Here is a 21,162-nt window from a genome sequence, read left to right on the forward strand (position 1 = left end):
ATATTTCCCTGAATTCCAGCCCTTTCAAAATGTGTTTTACTGTTCCTTCAAGGCAGAAAAAAACCAAAGACTTCAAGCTTCATTGTGTAACTCCTCATTAGTTAGCTGGCGATTAGGCTGATAAATGAGGAGGCTGAGGATAAATTACAGTTTAAAGGAACCAGATTAAATAAATGATGCCAAGCGGATGCAAGCTGTTGAAAATGCCAACTGAACTGTGGGGAGGCATCACTAGATCTTTTAGATCTCTACAAAATAAATGGCAATGAAATTATTACACATCAGAGAATATACAATAAATTTATAACCCTGAAACTCTTCCACATTATGTTGAGTCACAGTAATGGAACTTGACTGTATTTTATCTAGGATTTATGCGATAAACCGACACAACGTAGTGCATTTCGCCAATGAAAATCAAAAAAGCAGCCAAGAGGCCCATGGTAGCTCTGGAATAGCTGCAGAGATCCACCGCTCAGGCTCAGCTGCAGCGTAAGCAGATTTAGTTTTCTGACCACCTGTTGCTACTCAAAAAAAACACATGATGCTGCAGGAAAATCCGATCTATGATAACTGCAACAGGGTCCCAGTTTCAGTATAAACATATTTATCCATCACTAATCTCTGATCAGATGCTTATTTAATCTATTGTAAGTCTGTACGGCATTTCTGAATGCTTAAGTGTCATTAAAAACAGGAGTGATTCAAATTACTAAAGTTTTCTGACTGCAGGCTGATTAAAGTCACTCAAAACAGTGTACTCCATCTCAGAATAACTAATCACTTCCTAATATCCAATTCTTCTTACTTGTTTAATTTTATTGGACTTCAACCTTTTCCCAGAACTTTGGGGTCCACCTGCTGAAGACGGTGCGTCTCCTTCGGCTTCTTCGCCTCCTGCAGAAGCTGGATCGTTACTCCCAGTACAGCGCCGTGGTCCTCACGCTGCTCATGTCCACATTCGCCCTCCTGGCACACTGGATGGCCTGTGTCTGGTACTTCATCGGGCGCAGCGAGATTGAGACCAATAACCCCGCCTCCTGGGACATAGGTTGGTCTATCAGTCTGCTTGGATGGATGGATGGATGGATGGATGTCTTTCCATCATAGTACGTCTAACATAGTAAGCCCCTCATCATTCGTCCTGATGATCAACCATCATCTTAGCTGAACTCTTGTCTTCTTCTTCTATTGTTTAAAGTCTGAAGTTTTTTCCCTGAGGCTCAGTGAAAAGTCAAAAGTACTGACGTACATATTTCAGTGGCTGTCTCTGGCATTTAGAAACTCAATTGCTGAACCTTCCCAGAAAGCTCATGTATCACCAGACGTAAGATGGTCCTTCATAGTTTGTAGCATGTGAATTACTTTCCGGCAGAGCATCCAGGCACTAGGTGTTTGCCTGTTCTCTTCCTGAGAAAACACTTCTAATTCTGGAGATCCGTTCCCCCTCCCACTGCGCTCACCAGTGCTAAACAACAACACGATAAAGGCGTAAGTGAAGCTAGTGGCTGTACTGCTCTGGGGATTTAAATCAGAAAACTGTGATAAAAAAAAGGTTGCGACTGGTCATAAACAAATGGAAAGGTCTCTCCTTGGATGCAAATATGACCATAAACTGGGGGTGGGCTGCAACGCAGATGGTGAAGAGGGTCAGCCATTAATCAGAGGGTGTGTAATTGAGCAAGATAAAACTGCTTCCGATGGGCAGAGCAGTGCTCCTACACTCAGGGTTAATGAGTATGTGGATGCATGGCTTTTAAAATGTCGCAAAATACAATCACAAATTCAGAATCCTTCATCTGTAACCCTCAGCTGCTTTCATATTGTGATAAAAGTGAGCAAGTCTTTTTAAAAACATAGCACACTGAACTATAACCATCTAAAGACAAGATAAGCTCTTAATTTAAAGGCAAGACAAAATAATAATAATAATAATAATAATAATAATAATAATAATAATAATAATAATAATAATAATAATAATAATAATAATAATAATCTCCATCGCATGAGGAAATGTGGAAAATATATTTACACACTATAAATCATTACACTGAAAAGGATATTGTTTTGGTTCAAAGAAATAATGTAGGTAAGCAAATTCGTATCTCAGTCTGGACCATGAGGTGCCAGTACTACAATCAAAAACTAGAATTTACTGCTTATTTTCCTAAAACCTCCAAAGTAATTCTCCCAAAACTTACCAAGAACTTCCTGAAACATACCAGATACTTCCCAAATCTTAGCAAACACTTTAATAGAACTTACTAGTTACTTTCCTGTAACATTCCAGATAATTTGCAGCTTACCAGGAACTTTACTGAAACTTTAATTGGACTTGCTGACTTTATCGGAACTTTCCAGCAGCTTTACTCAAACAGATGCATTCTGGATCTTACCTTGTACTTTCCCCAAACTTTCTTGAATGACACCAGATCCTTTCCTGGCTCTTAAATGTTCCTTTTCAGAACTTCACTGAAAGTAATAGTTTCAGGAACTTCAGGAATGGTAAGTCTTGGAAAGTACTTAAGGGCTTTCTGAAAGTATCTGCTAAGTTCTGGGATAAGAGCCAGAAAGTTCCAGGAAAGTAGTTGGCAAGTAACCGTTAAGTCTTGAGGAAGAAATCTTTGAGTTTTGGTATAGAAAAGGCCGTAAAACTCTTATTTGTTTCCACACCAAAAGAAGGGATTGCAGCAAAGTCAGTGACTCTATTCCACCCACTGAGCTTGCTTAGGCTGCAAACTTTTTACCATTTCGGTATTAGGAAGTTATTTACTTACTGTATGTATCTACCTAACTAATTTTTTTCATTTCTATCAATGTTTCCTTCCAAACAACAAATAAAAATGTTGCATCTTCACTGAAAGGAAAAGGTGACCAATCTAATCTGTGTACAAAAATAAATGCATCCTGACATCTCCTGAAATGTTAGAGAGCCATTACTGTCTATCTGAATTCACAAACATGACAAAGTTCCTGCTGCGCTCCAAACATTGTTTTCACTGCAAAACCTTAAAGAAAAGGTCACCTATGTATTCTCATTAAGCTAACAACCTCTTCTGGACGGTCCCTCTTCTCCCACCAGGCTGGCTCCATGAACTGGCCAAACGTCTGGGAACGCCATACTTCCTGACTCCTCTCACCTCCCTGCTGGGCATTTCGGATTCCCCTCACGGTGCAGTGACAGCCGCCAACTCCAGTCACTGGAACGCTTCGGGGCTGGAGGCGCTGAATGTGACGGGGGCGGCGGGCCCGAGCCAGTGGAACGGCACCAGGACCAGACTGAGGATGTTGAACGGCTCGGGGATGATGCTGAGCGGCGGGCCGTCTGTCAGGAGCTCCTACGTGACATCGCTGTACTTCGCCCTGAGCAGTCTCACCAGCGTGGGCTTTGGCAATGTCTCGGCCAACACCGACTCCGAGAAGATCTTCTCGATTTGCACCATGCTGATAGGAGGTGAGCTAAACCTCAACAACTGTACTGAGGATTATCTTCATAATCTGATGATTAATCTGTTAAAAATTTATACATTTGGCAGATTTTCCTTTTAAGTTAGGTTAAAAAAGACAACAACAACAACCACTCCAAAGCTCACTGGCATTACCAAACCTTGATATCAACCACCAAAGTTTTTCTGCTCCTTCTGCTGGTGTTTTATGTAGATTATATGTCAACTGGATGTTTGAGAGGAAAACCAAGAAACAGCCTGCCATCACAAATGCAAATTCATGCCGTTTTCTGAACATACCTCTAAGTATGATGACAGAAAGGGAATTGCCTTATGAAATCTTTGAAATACTCCTCTCCTGGAGGTTTCGGCAGGAGAATATAAACAAAATACGAAAAACAACAAGAGAAGAGCCCGTATAAAGCCCGTCTATCCCTTCTGCTGTCTCCTCCGTAGCCTTAATGCATGCTGTGGTTTTCGGAAATGTGACGGCCATCATTCAGAGGATGTACTCGCGTCGCTCCCTCTACCACACCCGCACCAAGGACCTGAAGGACTTCATCCGTGTGCATCGGCTACCGAAGGCCTTGGAGCAGCGCATGATGGAGTGCTTCCAGACAACCTGGTCCGTCAACAACGGCATCGACGTCAGTGAGGTAGGAGGGCTCAACTGCATGAGCCAGACATGGAACTGTTCACCTTCAGACACCAAATGCCGAGGTATCGTACGCAAACGTCGAGACATTCAGAAACGACTCTGACATGTTATGTCTCTCATTATGTGGCATTCAGCAAATATAAATACTATTAAGAAGAGAAGCTGTTTGTAAATGTTTGGTTTTTGAAAGGTCAAGTGTCCAACAATCACTTCAATTCTTTGAAATGTGTCATAAAGCGTAAAACGTTTTCATTTGGATTGACTTTGCATGTAGCAGTAGGATTAATTTGATCTGAGGCCTCCTTTCAGTGGACAGGGAGGATTTGGGTTGTGTTTTGGCTCCCATCATGCTGGAGTGATTCTTAATTTAACAGATTAATGAACAGACATGAAGTTCAGACTTGGTTGGGCCTTTCCATGAATTCAAATCTAGATAATCCTTTTTTTTTTTTTAAACGTTAAGATGATGGTAAGCAGACTGTGTAGTAAGAAGAAGGAATAACTTGCGTTCCATAGATTCGATTTTACTTTCAGTGCTCTGAAAAAGTATTTGTCTCCTTACAGATTTATATTTCTTTTCTTCATGTGACATGTAAATTTGGCAGATCATCAAACTAATTTTAATATAAATCAACGATGAACTGATTTAAATTATGATTTTTCTATCCAAATCAACCGATTTCTGCAGATTCAGGAGATCTTTTGCCTATTACCTGTTGTCAAACAGGTGCTAGCGTAGGTCTGGTAGTATTTAAGTAGAAATTATTTTTAAAAAGGCATTTAGTTTTACTCAGGTTATCTTAATTTGATATAAAAATCAGTTTTATGAGTTGAAGCATTTGCTGTAAATCTGCGGAGACGCTGCGTAGCTGTTTGCTAGATGCATGTATCGGTTGTGAATATGTGGGAAGGTGAAAGGTTCAATTTTGCCAGTTACTTCCCCCCTCCCACACAGTAATGGTCAGAGAACGAAGCAGAAAGAGAAGACGTCTCTTAAACCAACGTAAAGACTTGGGCGTAGCCCATGTAGTGACGATTTTCTCCTGAATTTCTCCCCAGCTGCTGAAGGACTTCCCGGACGAGCTGAGAGCTGACATAGCCATGCACTTGAATAAAGAGCTGCTGCAGCTGCCGCTGTTTGAGTCAGCCAGCAGGGGCTGTCTCCGGTCCCTATCGCTCATCATCAAGACCTCCTTTTGTGCTCCAGGAGAGTTCCTCATCCGCCAGGGCGACGCTCTCCAGGCGATATACTTCGTCTGCTCAGGATCTATGGAGGTTCTGAAGGATAACACCGTTCTGGCCATTCTGGGTAAATGAAACCGTGTTACAGTGACCGTCATCAAAAGCTTACGTCCATGTTAGCTCCAGGATTTTATGTTCTGCTTCATCTATTGTCAGTAAGCTCATCAGATTCGGTGCGTACCAGGCGTTCGACGCTAATCAGAGCCATTTTTCCACCTGAATCTTGAAGGTCTTTTTTGTTGAGGAGTCCAAACCAAAGAAGCCCTCCTAGATTCCGGTAGGAAGGTGACTCAAAAACTGACACGTTGGAGCTTGGCTTAAGAAAACGTAGCGAATGCTGCATCATCATCGAGAAGAAGAAGAGTCCAATTATGATAAAAATCACTATGAACTCCGTTCTGACAAACGTTTCTGAATGATTATTGCAACCTGTAAAAAGGACCTATGAGGAAAAAGAAGCCATTCAGCACTTATGAAGTCATTGATCATTCAATGTTTTGCAGAGAGTCAGAACCTAATCAAGCACAGGCTCAGTATTCACAAAGCTGCAGTAATGTTGGTATTAAGCTGCCCCTCTGGAAAAACAATTCACGCCCCATCAAGTGGAATATGGAGTTTCACTGAGATGGTTAGCAGAGCCCTGAGGTCCTGATAAACTTTAAACTGCATGAATGTGAAATTTAAACTCACTTTCCGACACTGGTTAAACCCGAAATGTTGGTATCAGGGATCAACACTGGAAAATGAATTCCCGTTTGCAAATCCAGCTCCGGTCCAAACAGATTTCCGCAGTTTTTGCTTTCTTTGTCACGCTCAAAAATGCTGAGTGAACAGAAAAATCCAAACCAGAGTCTGAAATCTTGAACCTAAACATCAATGGCGCTGCCCTTCTTCACAACAATGATGTTGTTGTGATTCTTTACCATCTATCTCAGATGCTTGACATAAACGACAATGAGTCCTTTCCGTTGCTGGAGGAATGTTGTTCGTCTCTTCTTTGCAGAATTGTTTTAATGTAGGCACATTGGATTATATTTCATAGTGTTTAACGACAAGTACAGTAGAAAAAAAGAGCCTAAACTGAAGCTTTTGTAAAAGGCCAGTAAAAGTCTGAACTGAAAAACAACAGAGTTGCTTTAGCATTGCAAATCTCCTTCAGGATTTTCTGCTAGAGAGCAAAAAGTATTATCAATCCTAAAGCAGCAAAGCAGCTCCACATCACCACACTGCCACCACCATGTTTGACAGTGGGTATGATGCTCTTTGCTAGCTTAATGCCAAACTTAAAGTACCATTTTTGTCTCAATGGTCCACAAAATATTTTCCCAAAAGTCTTGGGCACCAAGATGTTTTTGGTAAAAGTGAATCGGGCTTTTGTTTTTCATCTCTGAGTTTCAGACTCAAACTCAGAGTTTTGCTTTCTGAGAGCTTTTTTGCCTTCTTCATGTTGTAAGACAAGTGTTGTTTTAGTAATCTCTTGAATTCTAACTGAAATAAAAACAAAAAAAACAATCCCAGTTTGTGGATAAACCAGAGGGGCACTTGTATTTTCACACAGGGTCAGGTTGGTTAGTATAGCTGTTTTTCCTAAAAGATGGAATCATCATTTGAAAACTGCTTTTTGAAGTTCAATCTTAAAAATTTGTTTGCTGACCTAAAACATGACCAAAAAAAGCAAAAAGTGAAGAAACTGGTAGCACAAGTGCAACCTGTAATTCAATAGGATAAAAAAAAGACCAAAAAAAATTCATAACCAAAGAAAATAATGAGTGGAAAAAAAAGCTAAACACTTCCCCCTTTGTTGAAAAGCCTCAGACGTGTGTCAGTATTACTCCTCCAGATAAAAGAGCCTCTCCAGGGTCATGTCCCGCAACGTGAACGCTGACACTCCTTCCCGTCCACAGAACAAGGATAAAACAGAATACAGAAGCACAAACAGAATCCCAAACAGTCCTGGAAACAGTTCAGCCTCATACAGAGCGCCGACCAAAAATTACCAACGCAGCTTTTTAAACCAAAGGCCTAACTGCTGTAAATAATAAAATGAGCGCTGCCCACAGAGGATAGACGCCGTGCTCATTAGTTTGATGCTCGTGCGCCGGCATGTGGATATTAAAACAGCACTGAGCTCTTTCTGCTCCCTCCTCCTCGTGTGTTTTCCCAGAAACACAAACACACACACACACCCACACACGACACTCTCTCCTGTGCAAAAGGAGAATTAGGAAATGCATGTGCTATTCTTCTTCCTTGTTGTTGTTCTCCCTTACATAACCACGTGAGCACTGAGCGGCTTTGGCAGTGCCACTTCGGCTTTGCGGCGCAGGTGGAAACGGTGCGCAAAGCAAGGAGGCAGAAGCAACAACGAGTAACACTGGGCCACTTTGCTTTCCAACGCTTCGCTCCGCACAGAAGAGAGAACACAATCAGTCGTGGCTTTGAAAGTTTTGTACAAATAAAAACCTGGCACGTCTCTTGGAAGTCACCTAATGAGTAAAAAGTTGTTTGAAATGTTATCTCAGGTTTGTCAGAGAACAATACTGAACAAACATGAATACTTACAACAGAACAGCCACTACTTGTGTTTTGAACAAATTTGGCCATCATGGAATCATGACAAGACTTTGACACAAGGTTTCTAAAGTGTTTGCGTATTTTAGTTATTTTGGTTCTTGTTCCTAACCCCTGCAAATACAACTCAACAGCACCAATCAGTTTTTTTTTACCTAAAAGCCTCTGGTGTGTGCAAGGAAGATGAAGAGAGATTTGATTTTTTTTCATCTTCACAGTTGAACACCAATCTTTAAGAGAGGGAAAGTTAAGGGAGAATTAAAATATCTGGAGAAAGGATGGTCTCATAATCTAAGGACTTGCACATCCTTTCTAACAGCAAAGTGTGCAAATACTTCCAAGTGAAAATGTGGGATTCTGACAGACTCCGGAGAAAGAGCGGCAAATGCCAAAACTGAATCAAAAAGTTATTCGGCGTGATATTAGTTCAAGGTTGTGAACACTTACAGAACCAAATTATTGCGCATACAGATTTGCTCGTATTTCAGGTTGTCCACGTATGATATGGCATTTATTCTGTTCAGTGCTGAAATGATCCTTCCTCTTTACAAGATTCAGATAATATGCATTAAAATTTGTGGCTTTAAGGTGGCAAACGGAGAAAAACTTTAGAAGGTATTAATAATTCAATATTTATTTGTATCATTGTTGTATTCTTAATACCGATCCTTCCATGCCGTGCATGCTTTAAAAACCACAACACACCGAGTGTTAGAAGCCATGTTACGAGACACAACTTCACTGGGAAAAAAGAAAAGATTTTCTCAGACAGTTTTTTTTTTCACGCTCGCCTTCAAGTACCTGTGTCTTTCCCTCTAAGGTCGGGGTGACCTGATCGGCTCCGACTGCCTCACCCAGGAGGAGGTGATTAAGACCAATGCCTGCGTGAAGGCCCTCACCTACTGCGACCTGCAGTACATCAGCCTCAAAGGGCTCCGCGAGGTGCTCTGCCTCTACCCCGACTACGCCCAAAAGTTCATCACCGAGATCCAGCACGACCTGACGTACAACCTGCGAGAGGGACACAGCACCGAGGTACAGCCGCAAGTCGCTGTCAGCAAAAAATAAATAAATAAATAAAAATGTTGGTTTTGTTGGCAAGGACGGCAGTATCAAGACATATTTTAAAAGATTTTTAAAAATATAGCAAGTTTTCTATGACTTGTATGCATGTGTGGTTCATGGTGAGTTAGGACTGCTCTGCGTTTTACCCGGTGGAGGTGATTTCCAGCATTTTGATTGGTTAGGGGTGCAGCACAAGGGAGGCAATAGTCACTGAGCTCTTAAGTAAAAATATGAATCCACTGATGTCAACAAACAAGGGCCGCGTTTCTAATTAAACTCAGAAATGAGAAGTTTTAGGTTGAGGTAAGGTTCGAGATAAGGACGACTTTGGCTCCTAGAAAGGCTTGAGGTCAAATCGCTGGGTTAGAGATTGAAAAATGAATCACAACATACCACACAGTGTGCAGGACTGTTCTGTGCACAAGCCATTACTCATATCTCTACATCTTGCTTCCAATAGGGGAGACCTTCCCGTAATCCTTCTTAAGTTTTGATTGAAAGTTTCAAAGACTCTCTCAAAGCTGCTGCTACTTTCTGGCCGGCTCTCAGTCTGACGCTTCAAGTTTTCGCTGGAACAATGAAGAGTGGCAAGCAAAAAGAAGTGCTTTGTCACAAGCTTGAAGAAAAACAGATGAAAAGGTTCTCTGGACTGATGAGACCAAAAGCAACCTTTTTGGCCTAAATGGAAAGTGCTCTGTGGCGAAACACGGTGCAAGCAGCATCATGCTGTGGGGATAGCATTCAGCATAGAAAGAAGAACTGGTTAAGTTGATGGGCAAACATGGAAGAAAACCTGAGACTGAGGTGTAGGTTCATCTTACACCTCAGTGTAAGATGAATGGAATGGTTTGGATCAAAGCATATGTACTGGAACGGCCCAGTCAAAGTCCAGATCTAAATCCAATTCACAATTTGTCGCAAGAGCCAAGCTTACTGAGTTCGCCGCTATTTTATAGAGCTGGTGGAGACATTCCCTCAAAAGACTAGGAGAAAAAATAAAAAATTGTTTTTTATTTGTAAAAACATTGAAAAACATGTTTCCTTTCTCTTCAACATTACACATTAATAATTTTCAACAAATAGAACCAGAATGAGAAGAGTCCCAATAAAGTACATTGGCGTTTGTGGTCTTTAGAACGTGGAGAACCTCAAGGGGCCCTAACACATCTGACAAAATGTAATGTCTCCTGCTTGTTTCATAATGGGTGACTGTGATGTTCTGATTATGGAAAGCACTTTGCACCGCCTTGCTGCTGAAATGTTCTACACAAATAAACTTGACTTGACGAAACGCAGAGTCCTCAAGCTTAAACTTGCACTCGTCTCCTAAGAAACGCAGGAGGAAAGCCATCCTCAGCCAGACGGAGCACAAAATCCCCTCAGCATGTTCCACCTCTGCTGAGCAGCTTTCTCCTCGTTCGGCATGCTCTCTTGTGTTCTCCTCAGATGCTGAAACGTCAGAAGATTTGTCTGGAACTGCGAAGACAACCGACTTTCCGGTTACCATTTCATTTGCTCTTTCTGGGTATCGCTTATCCACCTGCTGCTATCAAGAGCTTTTAATAGCCTCCTTTCATTTTAATCAGCAAATGCATAGTGTTTCCACCAGCTAAATTACAGTGATCCAAATTACTCTTAATGCTTTTTTTGTTTGTTTTTGGTTTTTGTTAGCTGATTGTTGATTGCGCCTTAAATCGAGAAATGATTTGCACCTTCACAGATTTCTCTTGTTTTTTCTTTTCTTTTTTTTTTTTTTGGTGTCACACTTAAATGTTTAAGTTGAGTAAATTAAATAAGGACAATTTTCAAGCATGAACAGCTTATTTAAGGTCATGCTAATTGTCTCAAATGGATTTCACAATTAGGATCTGCTTTACTGGCCATATCGGGTTCAAAAATTAGGAATCTGACTTCTTTGTCAAGCGATCACTGAGTACAGACCTAAAGCATAAATATGTAAGGTATGGAGGGATGAAAGTAGAGCACAAATTCAGAAAATACACACGAGTGGCAGTTTAATGTGCCTTCTTCAGTGGAAGAGTCCAAACATTTTTAAAGGTGCTCCAAAACCTTCATTTTTGCATAATCCAAGTGTGCTTTAGATTAAGGTCGCAAATTTATAGCTTATATGTCTTTAGTCAGGGGTCGAGTGAGGTCTGCAGGGTTCAGGGTTCATCTGTGACCTCCTGGATCAAATGCTGATGCGCTCCCTGGAGTAATTTTGGTTGGCCGGGGAAGGTGTTCCACGTTTTATTTGTGAAAGAGAAACTGATTTTCTAACTACTAGTGGCAATTCACGGCTCTCCACTCTTTACATCTAACATCCGGCTCCCACTTTTGCCCAACTGGAGATGTTTGATCAGGGTTTATTTTTCTACCTCCTGCATGACCGCTCACAGCACCCTCTCTATCTTAGACTTCTCTAATCTACAAACTCCTCTTCCTCCAATTTTAAATTTTTTTCTTTACACAATGCCTTTGCAGTTGAGAAGGATTAGCCATCTGGTCTGTGTGTGTGTGGGGGGTGAGCAGAGGAATCCACGGTTTCTGCTTGAGAGGCCGCCAACAGATGACAGACACGAGCTGCGGATTCAGATGCTGGGAATCTAGCGTCGGATCTCAGCTGTAGTCCACACATGAATGAATAGCTTCTGTTGGAAACAGCTAGGTCACATTTTCTCTGTGAGTAAACATGTTAATTAGAGCAGTGATTCCAGGGAAGCATCAAGAAAGAAGAAAGAGGGAAATGTGCACCCTTAGCTTAAGAATTAAAATATCACCGCAGCGTGTTCTGAGGTTTATTTTTTCACCTCAGAAGTGCAGGTGCATTCTCAATAAATGGAAATATCACTAAGAAGTGATTTTGCTTCAGTGAAACTAATTTGATATGGATTCCTGGCACACAGACCTTGATATTACAGAGGCTGACAGAGTGCTGGGTCTAGAGATGTTAACGGGAAGTTGAGTGGAAGGAAAATCTGCGGTAGAAGAAGGTGGATAACCACTTCCAAACTGCTGAAAACGATTCACTGAAAAAGAAAGTTATACAGTACAATGCATAAACTTACAGAAATGTTATGTAAGGTATTGGCAGCTACTATTTTAACATAGTAAGAAGCCCATTTTTCAAATGGTTTTATTTTGTTTACAGACGACGCTGTTTAATTTCACAGTTGCACCTGCAGGTTTGGTGTTGTGGAGCCAAATTTCGGCCCTCAGCCAGGAGGTAAGCAGGTGGAGAGCAGGAGATGGCTTTAATTAAAAAGAAAAAAAAAACTGCACATCAACGGGAGCAGCTCTTATTCTGAAACACTGCCAGCCAGAACAAAGCAACGCTCAGAAAGCAAGGATCCAATACAAGAAACCTGAAGTATGAAGTTTTCTGCATGCTAAGTGCTTATAGGGGCTGACGTTGCTTTTTTCTGATTAAAATAGCAAACAATTCTTTGTCCATTTGGGGGATGTTAATAGACTGTGTGCAAAGTATTGAACTTCCACCCCAAGAAGGTTAAGCAATACAAGCAATGACACATCATACTTGAGACACATACTTACAGGACTTTAACAAAATAAAGCAAATTTTAGATACACCTTTATGTGTGGCAATAATATAAATAATAAACATTGTGACCACAATTTTAATGAATATAAACCGAGAACATGAACTTAGAAGCGTGCAAACCAAGCTGGAGCCACAACCAGCAGCCAGGTGGAGATTATTCACCCAACTCTTTTCTGCCCTGATGCTCCTTCCACTCATTGCCCGTCTTTATGCCAGCTGAGCTGATCTCCTGACTTCAGCTTCATGTCTGCTAGAGAGTCCTGTCAGTCCTCTAATTTTATTCAGGCTGTGCTATATGAAGCCCCGCTGCATTAAAAATCTTTGTTTTGTGATTTATTTAAAGTATTACAACAAAACCGCGACTGCACAGCGTCTCATTTGATAAAGAGCAAATATGACTATGTTGAAAACAGTGATGAACTTCTGCAAATCTGGGTGAAAAAAAAAATTAGAAAAAGGGGAAATTGCCTGCATAGGAGTAAGCATATTACATGCAACATATCTATGCACGTGCAGGGAATTCAGTGGCGCATCCTCAATCGACCGCGGTGAGAGACTAAAAATAGCGCCGTCAGATGGGTGGGGGAGGGACAGGGTCATCCCTAACTGGATAAAAATAGAGCACCAACCAGATGGAGACAAGACGATAGAACATCAGGAATGAAGGGAAGTGGCAGGGGAGGAAAAGAGGAAGAAACTCGCTGATATTTGCATTCACGTGCCACCACACAGAGTCACAGCCGTGTCTTCACCGCGTCTAGATCTATTAGACTCTTCTCCTGAAGGCTTAACCTCACCCCTTACTCTTACCTCAAGCCATGCTTCACCTTGAGATTAAATTATTAACATCATGGCACTGCAGCGGCCACGATGTGACTGTGCAGAGAATCCCACATTACAGTTTCATAGACCTACATAGCGAAGCCCGGCAGATTTGTCCTTGCACAAAGATGGAAAGTTCATCCTCAGTGTGGAATCCGAAACTGCTCCTGGCCATATTTCAGCTCGCAAAAAGCATGCATGGTGCCTGCATGTCACCATGCATGATTACCCTCGCAGAATGCACGCGTTTACATCTGAAAACACGCATTATTGTGTTGGCACGCTGCTTTTTGAGGCGGCACGTGCTGCTCTCACATAAACAGACACTTGATTCTAAACAGTCCCTTCTCCACTCACTCCGCCCCCCTCACCCCTCCACTGCTCCTCCACAGGCAAACCTCTGCTAAAATTAAACCTCTGTGATCTATAAATACCAGTCGGGCATGTGAGCCAAGAACTGGATGGAGAAGACGGCAAACAGAGGGTGTGAGACGGGTGACAGAGGGAGATGGATAAAGAGTGAAGGGAAGAATGAAAGCTGTGTTTTAATCAGCTTTGAGAGAAAATGTGCAGAATCCCCCCCAAAAAATAACATGCCTGCATGTAGCAACAATGACTGCAGGTCTGCTTTAATGCAACTTGTTGGGATTTACAAACTAAACGAGGCCCTTCACATTTTTCATCTTAAGAACTCAAACGATTTCCATGCCTGCTTGATTTTGAATGGAGATGCTTCTTTGCTGTGCTCTCTGTTAAGCTGAATGGACATCAGCACAAATGCGGCTCTTGTGAATGGCGTTCGTTCCCTTTCACTTTTACTTTTAGTGACTCAGCTGCACCCCCTCCTGACTAAAAAGGGAAATGACAGCAACCGTAGTGAGAGGCATGAGAGGTTTCAAAAATATGAGATCATTACTGTTAAGGAACAAATAATGAATAAAAAAACATAACACTATGTGTACCCAATAAAGAGACCGTTGAGTATGTGCAACATTATAGGAACATTTAGTATGCAGGTTTTTGTAAGTGATTATAGTAAGAGAAATTAGGCATATTTCTTAAATGTGTGAGAGAAAGTAGCAATTCACACAACATGGCCAAGATGAATAATACTTGAAACTTGGTAATCTCAACTAGGACAAAGAACCCAAAATGTTTAGTTTAAACTCAGAAAAACTTACAGTTTAATGTTGTCTCCGATCTGGCAGAGTTTTTAAAAAACTTGCAGCTGGTGTCTCTTCCCCACACTTCTTCGTAGCATGAGTACTTTCTATGAAAAGGGCAAACAAAGAGTAAACAAATGTAATAACTGCAATACATCTTGTTGTAGCTCTATCTAAACAAGAAAACAGCAACAACAAGGGCACCAAAGTTGTCACAAAAGTTAGGTATTTGGGTTTAAGCTGGCCTGTTCAGTAAAAGTCCAACAGGTGGTGGATATGCTCTTCTGAATTGGCCAGACCACAAAATAGCACTCGTGGAAATGATGTAGTAGAGGCAACGGTACCAAAAGGTTTATCTTCTAAGTAAGGGACACAATTAAACATTGTATTATATGTATTACATGCAGTGTTTTTGGATGTCTTTATATTATAGTTGGTCATTACTCTTGTTTTATCATAACTGTAAGTAAAAGAGGTTGTCGAACAGCAGCCGTTAGCTTGTAAGTTGTTAAGAATATGAGAATCAGTTTTAGAACAGAGGTCAAGAATGTCTCTCCAATTTGTGATTTCCTTCATCCAGGCAGACTATGAGAGCAACGGAGGCCTTGTGAAGAAACTCCCCTCCATCAAGGAGGATGAGGAAGGGTCCGGGTCTGAGGGGGAACACTCTCCTCTGCCTAAGATCTCTTCCTTGGGGAGGTTGGGCCGAGGTCTGCGCTCTCCTCTGCGCTCCCCGCTGCGTTCCCCGCTGCTGCCACCGCGACCTTTCAGGCCGATAAGTGAGCCGGCTCGACCCTCCAGCCTGCAGATCCCCGTGGTGAGCTTCAGCTGCCTGCAGCCGGACCTCAGCCCTCGGTAAGGAGCCAATTAACTTCCATCTCTGTTGAACTTCACCCCGGCATTGATCTGGGTTAGTAGGATTCAGTCCTATAGAAATTCTTTAACGAATGTTTTCATTGTATGTTTTAAAAATGCAAAGAATGGGTACCTTTGCATATATCTTACCGTTTTACAGTCGCATCTCTGTCTAGCATGGAAGTAAACCCATTCATAAACCCCAGAAGACGGATTGTGAATCTAGGCCACTCAGACACACTCTTCAGGTCTGTAGATATATGGAAGTCTGGCTGGTAATTGTCATGCAGGTGTGTGCTGCTTCTCTCCAACAGTCCATCATCTGCTGTCGCTGAGCACGACCTCTGACCTTCCATCTTTTGACAGCTGGACAACGTCTCAGAAAAGCTCTCCTTGTAATGATGTATTTTTAGGCAGGTGCAGGAAGTCTCTGGCATTGAGATTTTAAAAAAACAGAGGCAGGTTGCAAGGCTACAATGTTTTCAGGATCCTGAAGTGTTTCTTCTTTTGTAAAGACTTGACAAGTCTCAGTGGCTTTTTGTTTACTGTAACCTGGACTCCAAACTGGCACCGCTCTCTCAGACCACATCAGGATGCAGGAACGATACCACAGGTATCGTCCGTGCAATATACTTTTATGGCCATGACCTGGATGTCATCTGGAAAATTTTTTACCTATATGGAATCCATGTCTAATGGTAAGACTATGGTCTAACCATTAGATCAGAGTCCAAGGAACAGCTAAGAAAGAGCAAAATCCTCAAACTCACAGTCCTCTGGTAGAGGAAACTAAGTTGAAGCAAATCCACCCAGGTGATTAAAGTGAGTGGGAAGTTATTAAAAATTTGAGGTTTTTGCACCTCCACCATCAGTTTCAGCCACATCACAGACAAGAAGTATCTTCATTAGCTTATCAACTTCATTTGGAAGGCTGCATGGTTTCTAGTATCAGTGGAACCAGAGTAGACCCATCATCACTGAGCCACCACCATGCCTCCAAATGGACACAATGTTCTTTTCAGCATAAGCTTCATCTTAAAACTGACAAGTTTCAGTTTTTATTCCGATCTCAAAACCTTTTTTGGTTTATTGATGTAGTTGCAAGCAAAGTGGAGGCGAGTTTTCTTGTGCTTTTTGGGTCAACAGTGGTGTACAGCTTGGAATTCAAGCATGAAATCCTTCAAGCTTAGGTATGTCCTGTCCTGTGTATGTTCAGATCTTGATACAAGTCTTTAACAGTCAGTCAGGAGTTTGTAACCAAGTGATTCCTGAAAAATCTGCAGGTGGAAGTTAACTTCCTCTCTCTGCCAAATCCAGTTGTAACTACTGTTCTTAGCAAGAAATGCTTCCTACTATATTTCTAGGAAGATTCAGTGACTTTATCCAGTTTGTGACCTCTTCTCTGAATGTTTTAGAGAATTATATCACCAGATATTTAACATGCAACAAAATATTCCTATGAGCAGTCCAGGTATTTGAGGTGTTTAACCCAAAAACCGATGATGGGGCCAATAAAACCATTTATTGCTCCTGAAACTGCATCTTATTTGCAAAACGCCTACTTTTTAGATTAATTCTGTGTAGGGGATTAAATAATTTTAGGCACAACTATAAATGCTGCTTATCAGAAATCACCCATGTTTTGCAACCATGTTTTGGTTGGAAATTCCTACACAGACAATAACAGTGCTACCATTAGCACTGCCACCTTTTTTCTGCAAACTGTCTCATTAGCATAAATTGACTGAGGCTATTCCTGCTCCCAGAGGGACGGACGTCGCTTTCGCAGCCCTGAGGAGAAGCTGTTTTGAGTCCGCCATGAGGAGAGGCAGTGGATTAAATCATGAATCAAGTCGAGAGTAAAAATTTTAATTGAAATGTTTGCTGATAGTCTCTGGCTGTGCCTCAATTACATCTCTAATTAGAACTTTAATAGAACTCTGTGGGATTGGTTTATTATTACAGCATCTCTACAGCACTAATGACGACCCTCTACTCTCTATCAAGTCTGGTGCTAAATCTAATTAGTGTTTTGTTTTTTTTTTGTTTTCTGTCTGCTGTGGAGACTAAGGGTCTTTTTTGCATTAATAAGGTACATTTCGATTCTAGTCAAATGCAGTGTGCCGTTGTTTTAAATGATCTGCTGCCCCCATGTGGAACGTCTTTCTTACTGCATCATAGTTATTTAAATCAAGCTAGATTCTCGCTCACTGATTGAGATGACTCCAGATCTTTTTTGCTGTGAATCTTCAGGTTTGTGGATGGGATTGAGACTGAAAACCACACCAGCTCGGCTCAGAGGTTTGACTTTTCTCCCAGTGCGACGCAGAGTTTTCTCCCCAGCCCTGATTTAGCCACCCCAGGTGACAGTTTGCACAAAAATTACCACAAAAAGCAACAAATAAGTCGATCTACGTTTAACAGCTTCCTGTTTCAACGGACTGTTATGTGTACCCAGGGGCCCAGGACGGAGGGGACACCATGGAGACTATTGAAAAGCTAAAACATGAGGTAAATTTGCTCCCCCATCTAAAAATGCGAATAGTACACTTTCTTGATACATTTTTGCAGAAAGGAGCATAGGTGTTATTTACTTTATGTATTTTTAGTTCATTCAAGTGTCCAGGAACTTTTAATGAGCAGGTTTGTGTTTTCCTGGGGGATGAATATGTGATAGAGGTCCATTTCTATCCTTTAAATGTTTCCGATGTCAGACTCATTATAAAATCAGACTAAGATAATCTGAGTAAATACAAAATGCTGTATTAATTTATTGTCTTATTTCAAGTGAACAAAGGTATTTTTACTAGAAACTACACCAAATATTTGGTAATATTTTGTGTTTTTTGCCATGCAAATTGGAAAGAAATCCTAATAAAACATCATACGGTTGCTGTCTGACCTCATTAATTGCCCAGTGATTTGCACAAATGCTCAACAACTTGCAGTGTTTCTCCTCCATCTCTCATCTCTTTCCCCAGATGTGCATCCTTTCACGCCAGGTAACAGCTGTGAGTCAGGAGCTGCAGGAAATGACCCGCCTCCTAAAGCCTCTCTTCCACAACTCGTCCACGCTGCTGATGCCCTGCACTGTGACTCCGCCCCCCAGCGTGTCCCCTCGCTGCTGCTCGCCAGGCCCCACAGTTTTAACCCAACAGGCTCCAGCGGATCCGCCGGACAGACGAAACGAAGCTGACCTCCACTCACCCCGGCTGGACATGGGAGCCGAATTTCAGGGGCAGTTTGATCCCCTCCGTTGCTCCCTAACCATCTCCCCTCCCCCTACCTCCCAGCAGATCCACCCCGCTCCCCCGCTTTCTCATCGCTCAGCTCCCCCTTCGCTCAACAGCTCCCCTCATGAGCACGCCGCTGTGTCGCACCCCTGCCTTTCGACCTCTATCCCCTCCCTCCCATTGGTCACCACTCCCCTCCTGGTAGATTTATCAGAACCAGGCACCAAGCTGCAGACCCTGACCCTCCCAGCAGCATCCCACTCACACATCCAGCCCTTTTTCCAAACCTCCAGCATGGCAACAACAAACTCCCAGATGCCCATACTGAACCTGCATGATGTGCAGCTCAGCTTCGTCGATGAGGGACGGCCGTCAGTGTGACGGGACTTTAAATCAGATCTGAACCGACGGAGGCGACACGACTTACTGCATGATGAACAGTCTGCCTGAAGTTTGCCATGTTACAGTGTAAATATGATGTTTTTAAGCTGTTCTCATGAGCACTCTGTATGAAATCTGATAATAAACTTGCTAAGCAGTTTTACTTCATGGGTTTGGCACTTCAGTGATTTTAGAAACAAATTAAGGGAATTCTGGGAATTGGAGAAAGTAAATCCTCAGGTTTGAATTATTAACTTTACAGATGCTCCTCTTTGTTAGCTTTGGGCTTTTAATGATTTATTTTAACTATTTCCGTCCGGAGTGGTGTAACTACGACTGCCTGGTGGCTCAGTTGGTAACACTGTTGCCTTGCAGCAAGAAGAATATCATGTGAACTGCATTTAAAACCAGAATTAGGTGCTTAAGTTTGAGTTTAGATTTTTTTTGTTATTGTTTTAAAAATCCCCAGATGGTTGAAGCGATAAAAGGCTTCAAAAAAGTTGAAACCAGCAGTTTAAATACACTGAATAGGAAAAAAAACTATTTTGTTCCTTATTCCCATGACAAATTGAGTCACATTAGACTTTTGTTTTGTCTTAATTTAATTCGAACTACCAAAATTATTTATATTCTCGATGTGCCAGTGGCTTAGCCAGAAGAAAATAAAGTTTTCAAATAAAAACTCATAAATCTGGTAAGGACTTGCAGGACTTAAGAGGCAAATATCAAGATTTGCATGTTAAGTGTTACACACTTACACAACTATGCATTGAAATACTGCCGTATTCTAATCAGATATTTAATCCTTCAAACTGAAGTTTTTTTTTTTTTTTTAGATGCAGGGTCACACAAGGATTGTTGTTTGTGGTCGCCTTTGATGTATATTCGCATGTGTTTATGTAAAGTCTCATTTTGGCCTCTTTTATGCCATCTGAGCCCTCTGTAATTGAGACAAGTGCTTTGTCATGGGAACCAGATCCAAAATATGACTCCATGGTTCCACTGCTGCTCCTGTTCCCCCCGCCCCGGAGAGAAGATGAGGAATTACTCCACAAAAAAAAAAAAAAAAGAAGTTCAACCACTGGAAACCTCACACTCTTTGATGATTTTGCACAATTTCAAACAAAAAGAGGTTCTCTGTTGTCTTTCTCATGCAGTGGGAAGGAAAAAAAAAAATCAACCTGTCAGCTGTCTGACTAAACCGTAACATCAACAGACGCCTCTAACAATGATTTTCCTGTTTAAATTTATGCTTACATTAAAAAAAAAGAGCAGAACAAAATAACAGTTGGACTGCTTTAAATTATGTCAGGTAAGGGGAACAATCATGGGAAACAACCCACTTTTATCAATCAAAATATGCTGCAACACATATTTATATAATTTCTGTTTAAACTTAATAAAGTTTGTTCTGGAAATATAAGAATATGATGACATTTTTAATAAATAAATAAATTCAGAAGGTACAGTTTTGGCATGTTATGAATCCAAGTATGGAAACGCAGCACTCTCATTGGTTCAACGTCGTTACCACGGAGTCACCACAGTGAGGCAGCATTTCTATTTCTACCATCTATGGTGGCCACTTAACGCTACTGCAGTCTGGGGTCCTTGTTTAGGTTTCCTGCTGGATGAACATTTGTTAGGGAAGAAATGATAACTATTTTTGTTAGAGCTGTATCAGCAAACAGGAAATGTCTCTATTTTTGAGTCAAAAAAAAATATTTGAGGTTATAACAGATGGATTTTATTGCACATTTAGTTTTTTGTGTCTTGCTGTTTTTCCCATAGTTATTTAAATAATAATATGGTACAGTCTGTGTGTATTTGCTTCTGTATGTGTGGAATGATAAACTGTAGTGGATCAATGCACTGATCCATCACCACTGATTATGAAAACTTCACACCGGTCCCCATCCAACTTGGACCCTGTACCTGTCCAGTGTTTATCCGGGCTCTGGGACATACATCTTTTAGGTGAAATGAAATCTGAAAAGAGCAATCGTCTGAGCCTTTTTCACCTTAACCTCAAGTAAGATGCTTCTAATCTGCCATCCCTGTTGCCACTGTACGCTTTTGTCCCATAGTTTTTCCTGCCACCAAACGTTCCATTCATCAGCTACATACAGCACTGCAGAAAGTTTCTTCAACGTCTTCAGCC

General features: G+C 41.5%; 1 protein-coding gene across 1 annotated transcript in view; it reads left to right on the plus strand.

Moving 5' to 3' along the window:
- The window catches only part of LOC116715523 (potassium voltage-gated channel subfamily H member 8-like), a 34,362-nt gene extending 13,200 nt beyond the window's left edge, over positions 1–21,162 (plus strand). Inside the window, exons 7-15 of the mRNA XM_032555958.1 lie at positions 844–1,051; positions 3,086–3,457; positions 3,906–4,105; positions 5,167–5,416; positions 8,741–8,955; positions 15,113–15,387; positions 17,641–17,750; positions 17,846–17,898; positions 18,369–21,162. Of these exons, the coding sequence (XP_032411849.1) occupies positions 844–1,051; positions 3,086–3,457; positions 3,906–4,105; positions 5,167–5,416; positions 8,741–8,955; positions 15,113–15,387; positions 17,641–17,750; positions 17,846–17,898; positions 18,369–19,001 (2,316 nt within the window). The 3' untranslated portion in view covers positions 19,002–21,162. The remainder of the gene's footprint in view (positions 1–843; positions 1,052–3,085; positions 3,458–3,905; positions 4,106–5,166; positions 5,417–8,740; positions 8,956–15,112; positions 15,388–17,640; positions 17,751–17,845; positions 17,899–18,368) is intronic.

This window comes from Xiphophorus hellerii, chromosome 24 (genome assembly GCF_003331165.1).
Source record: "Xiphophorus hellerii strain 12219 chromosome 24, Xiphophorus_hellerii-4.1, whole genome shotgun sequence".
Taxonomy (NCBI): domain Eukaryota; kingdom Metazoa; phylum Chordata; class Actinopteri; order Cyprinodontiformes; family Poeciliidae; genus Xiphophorus; species Xiphophorus hellerii.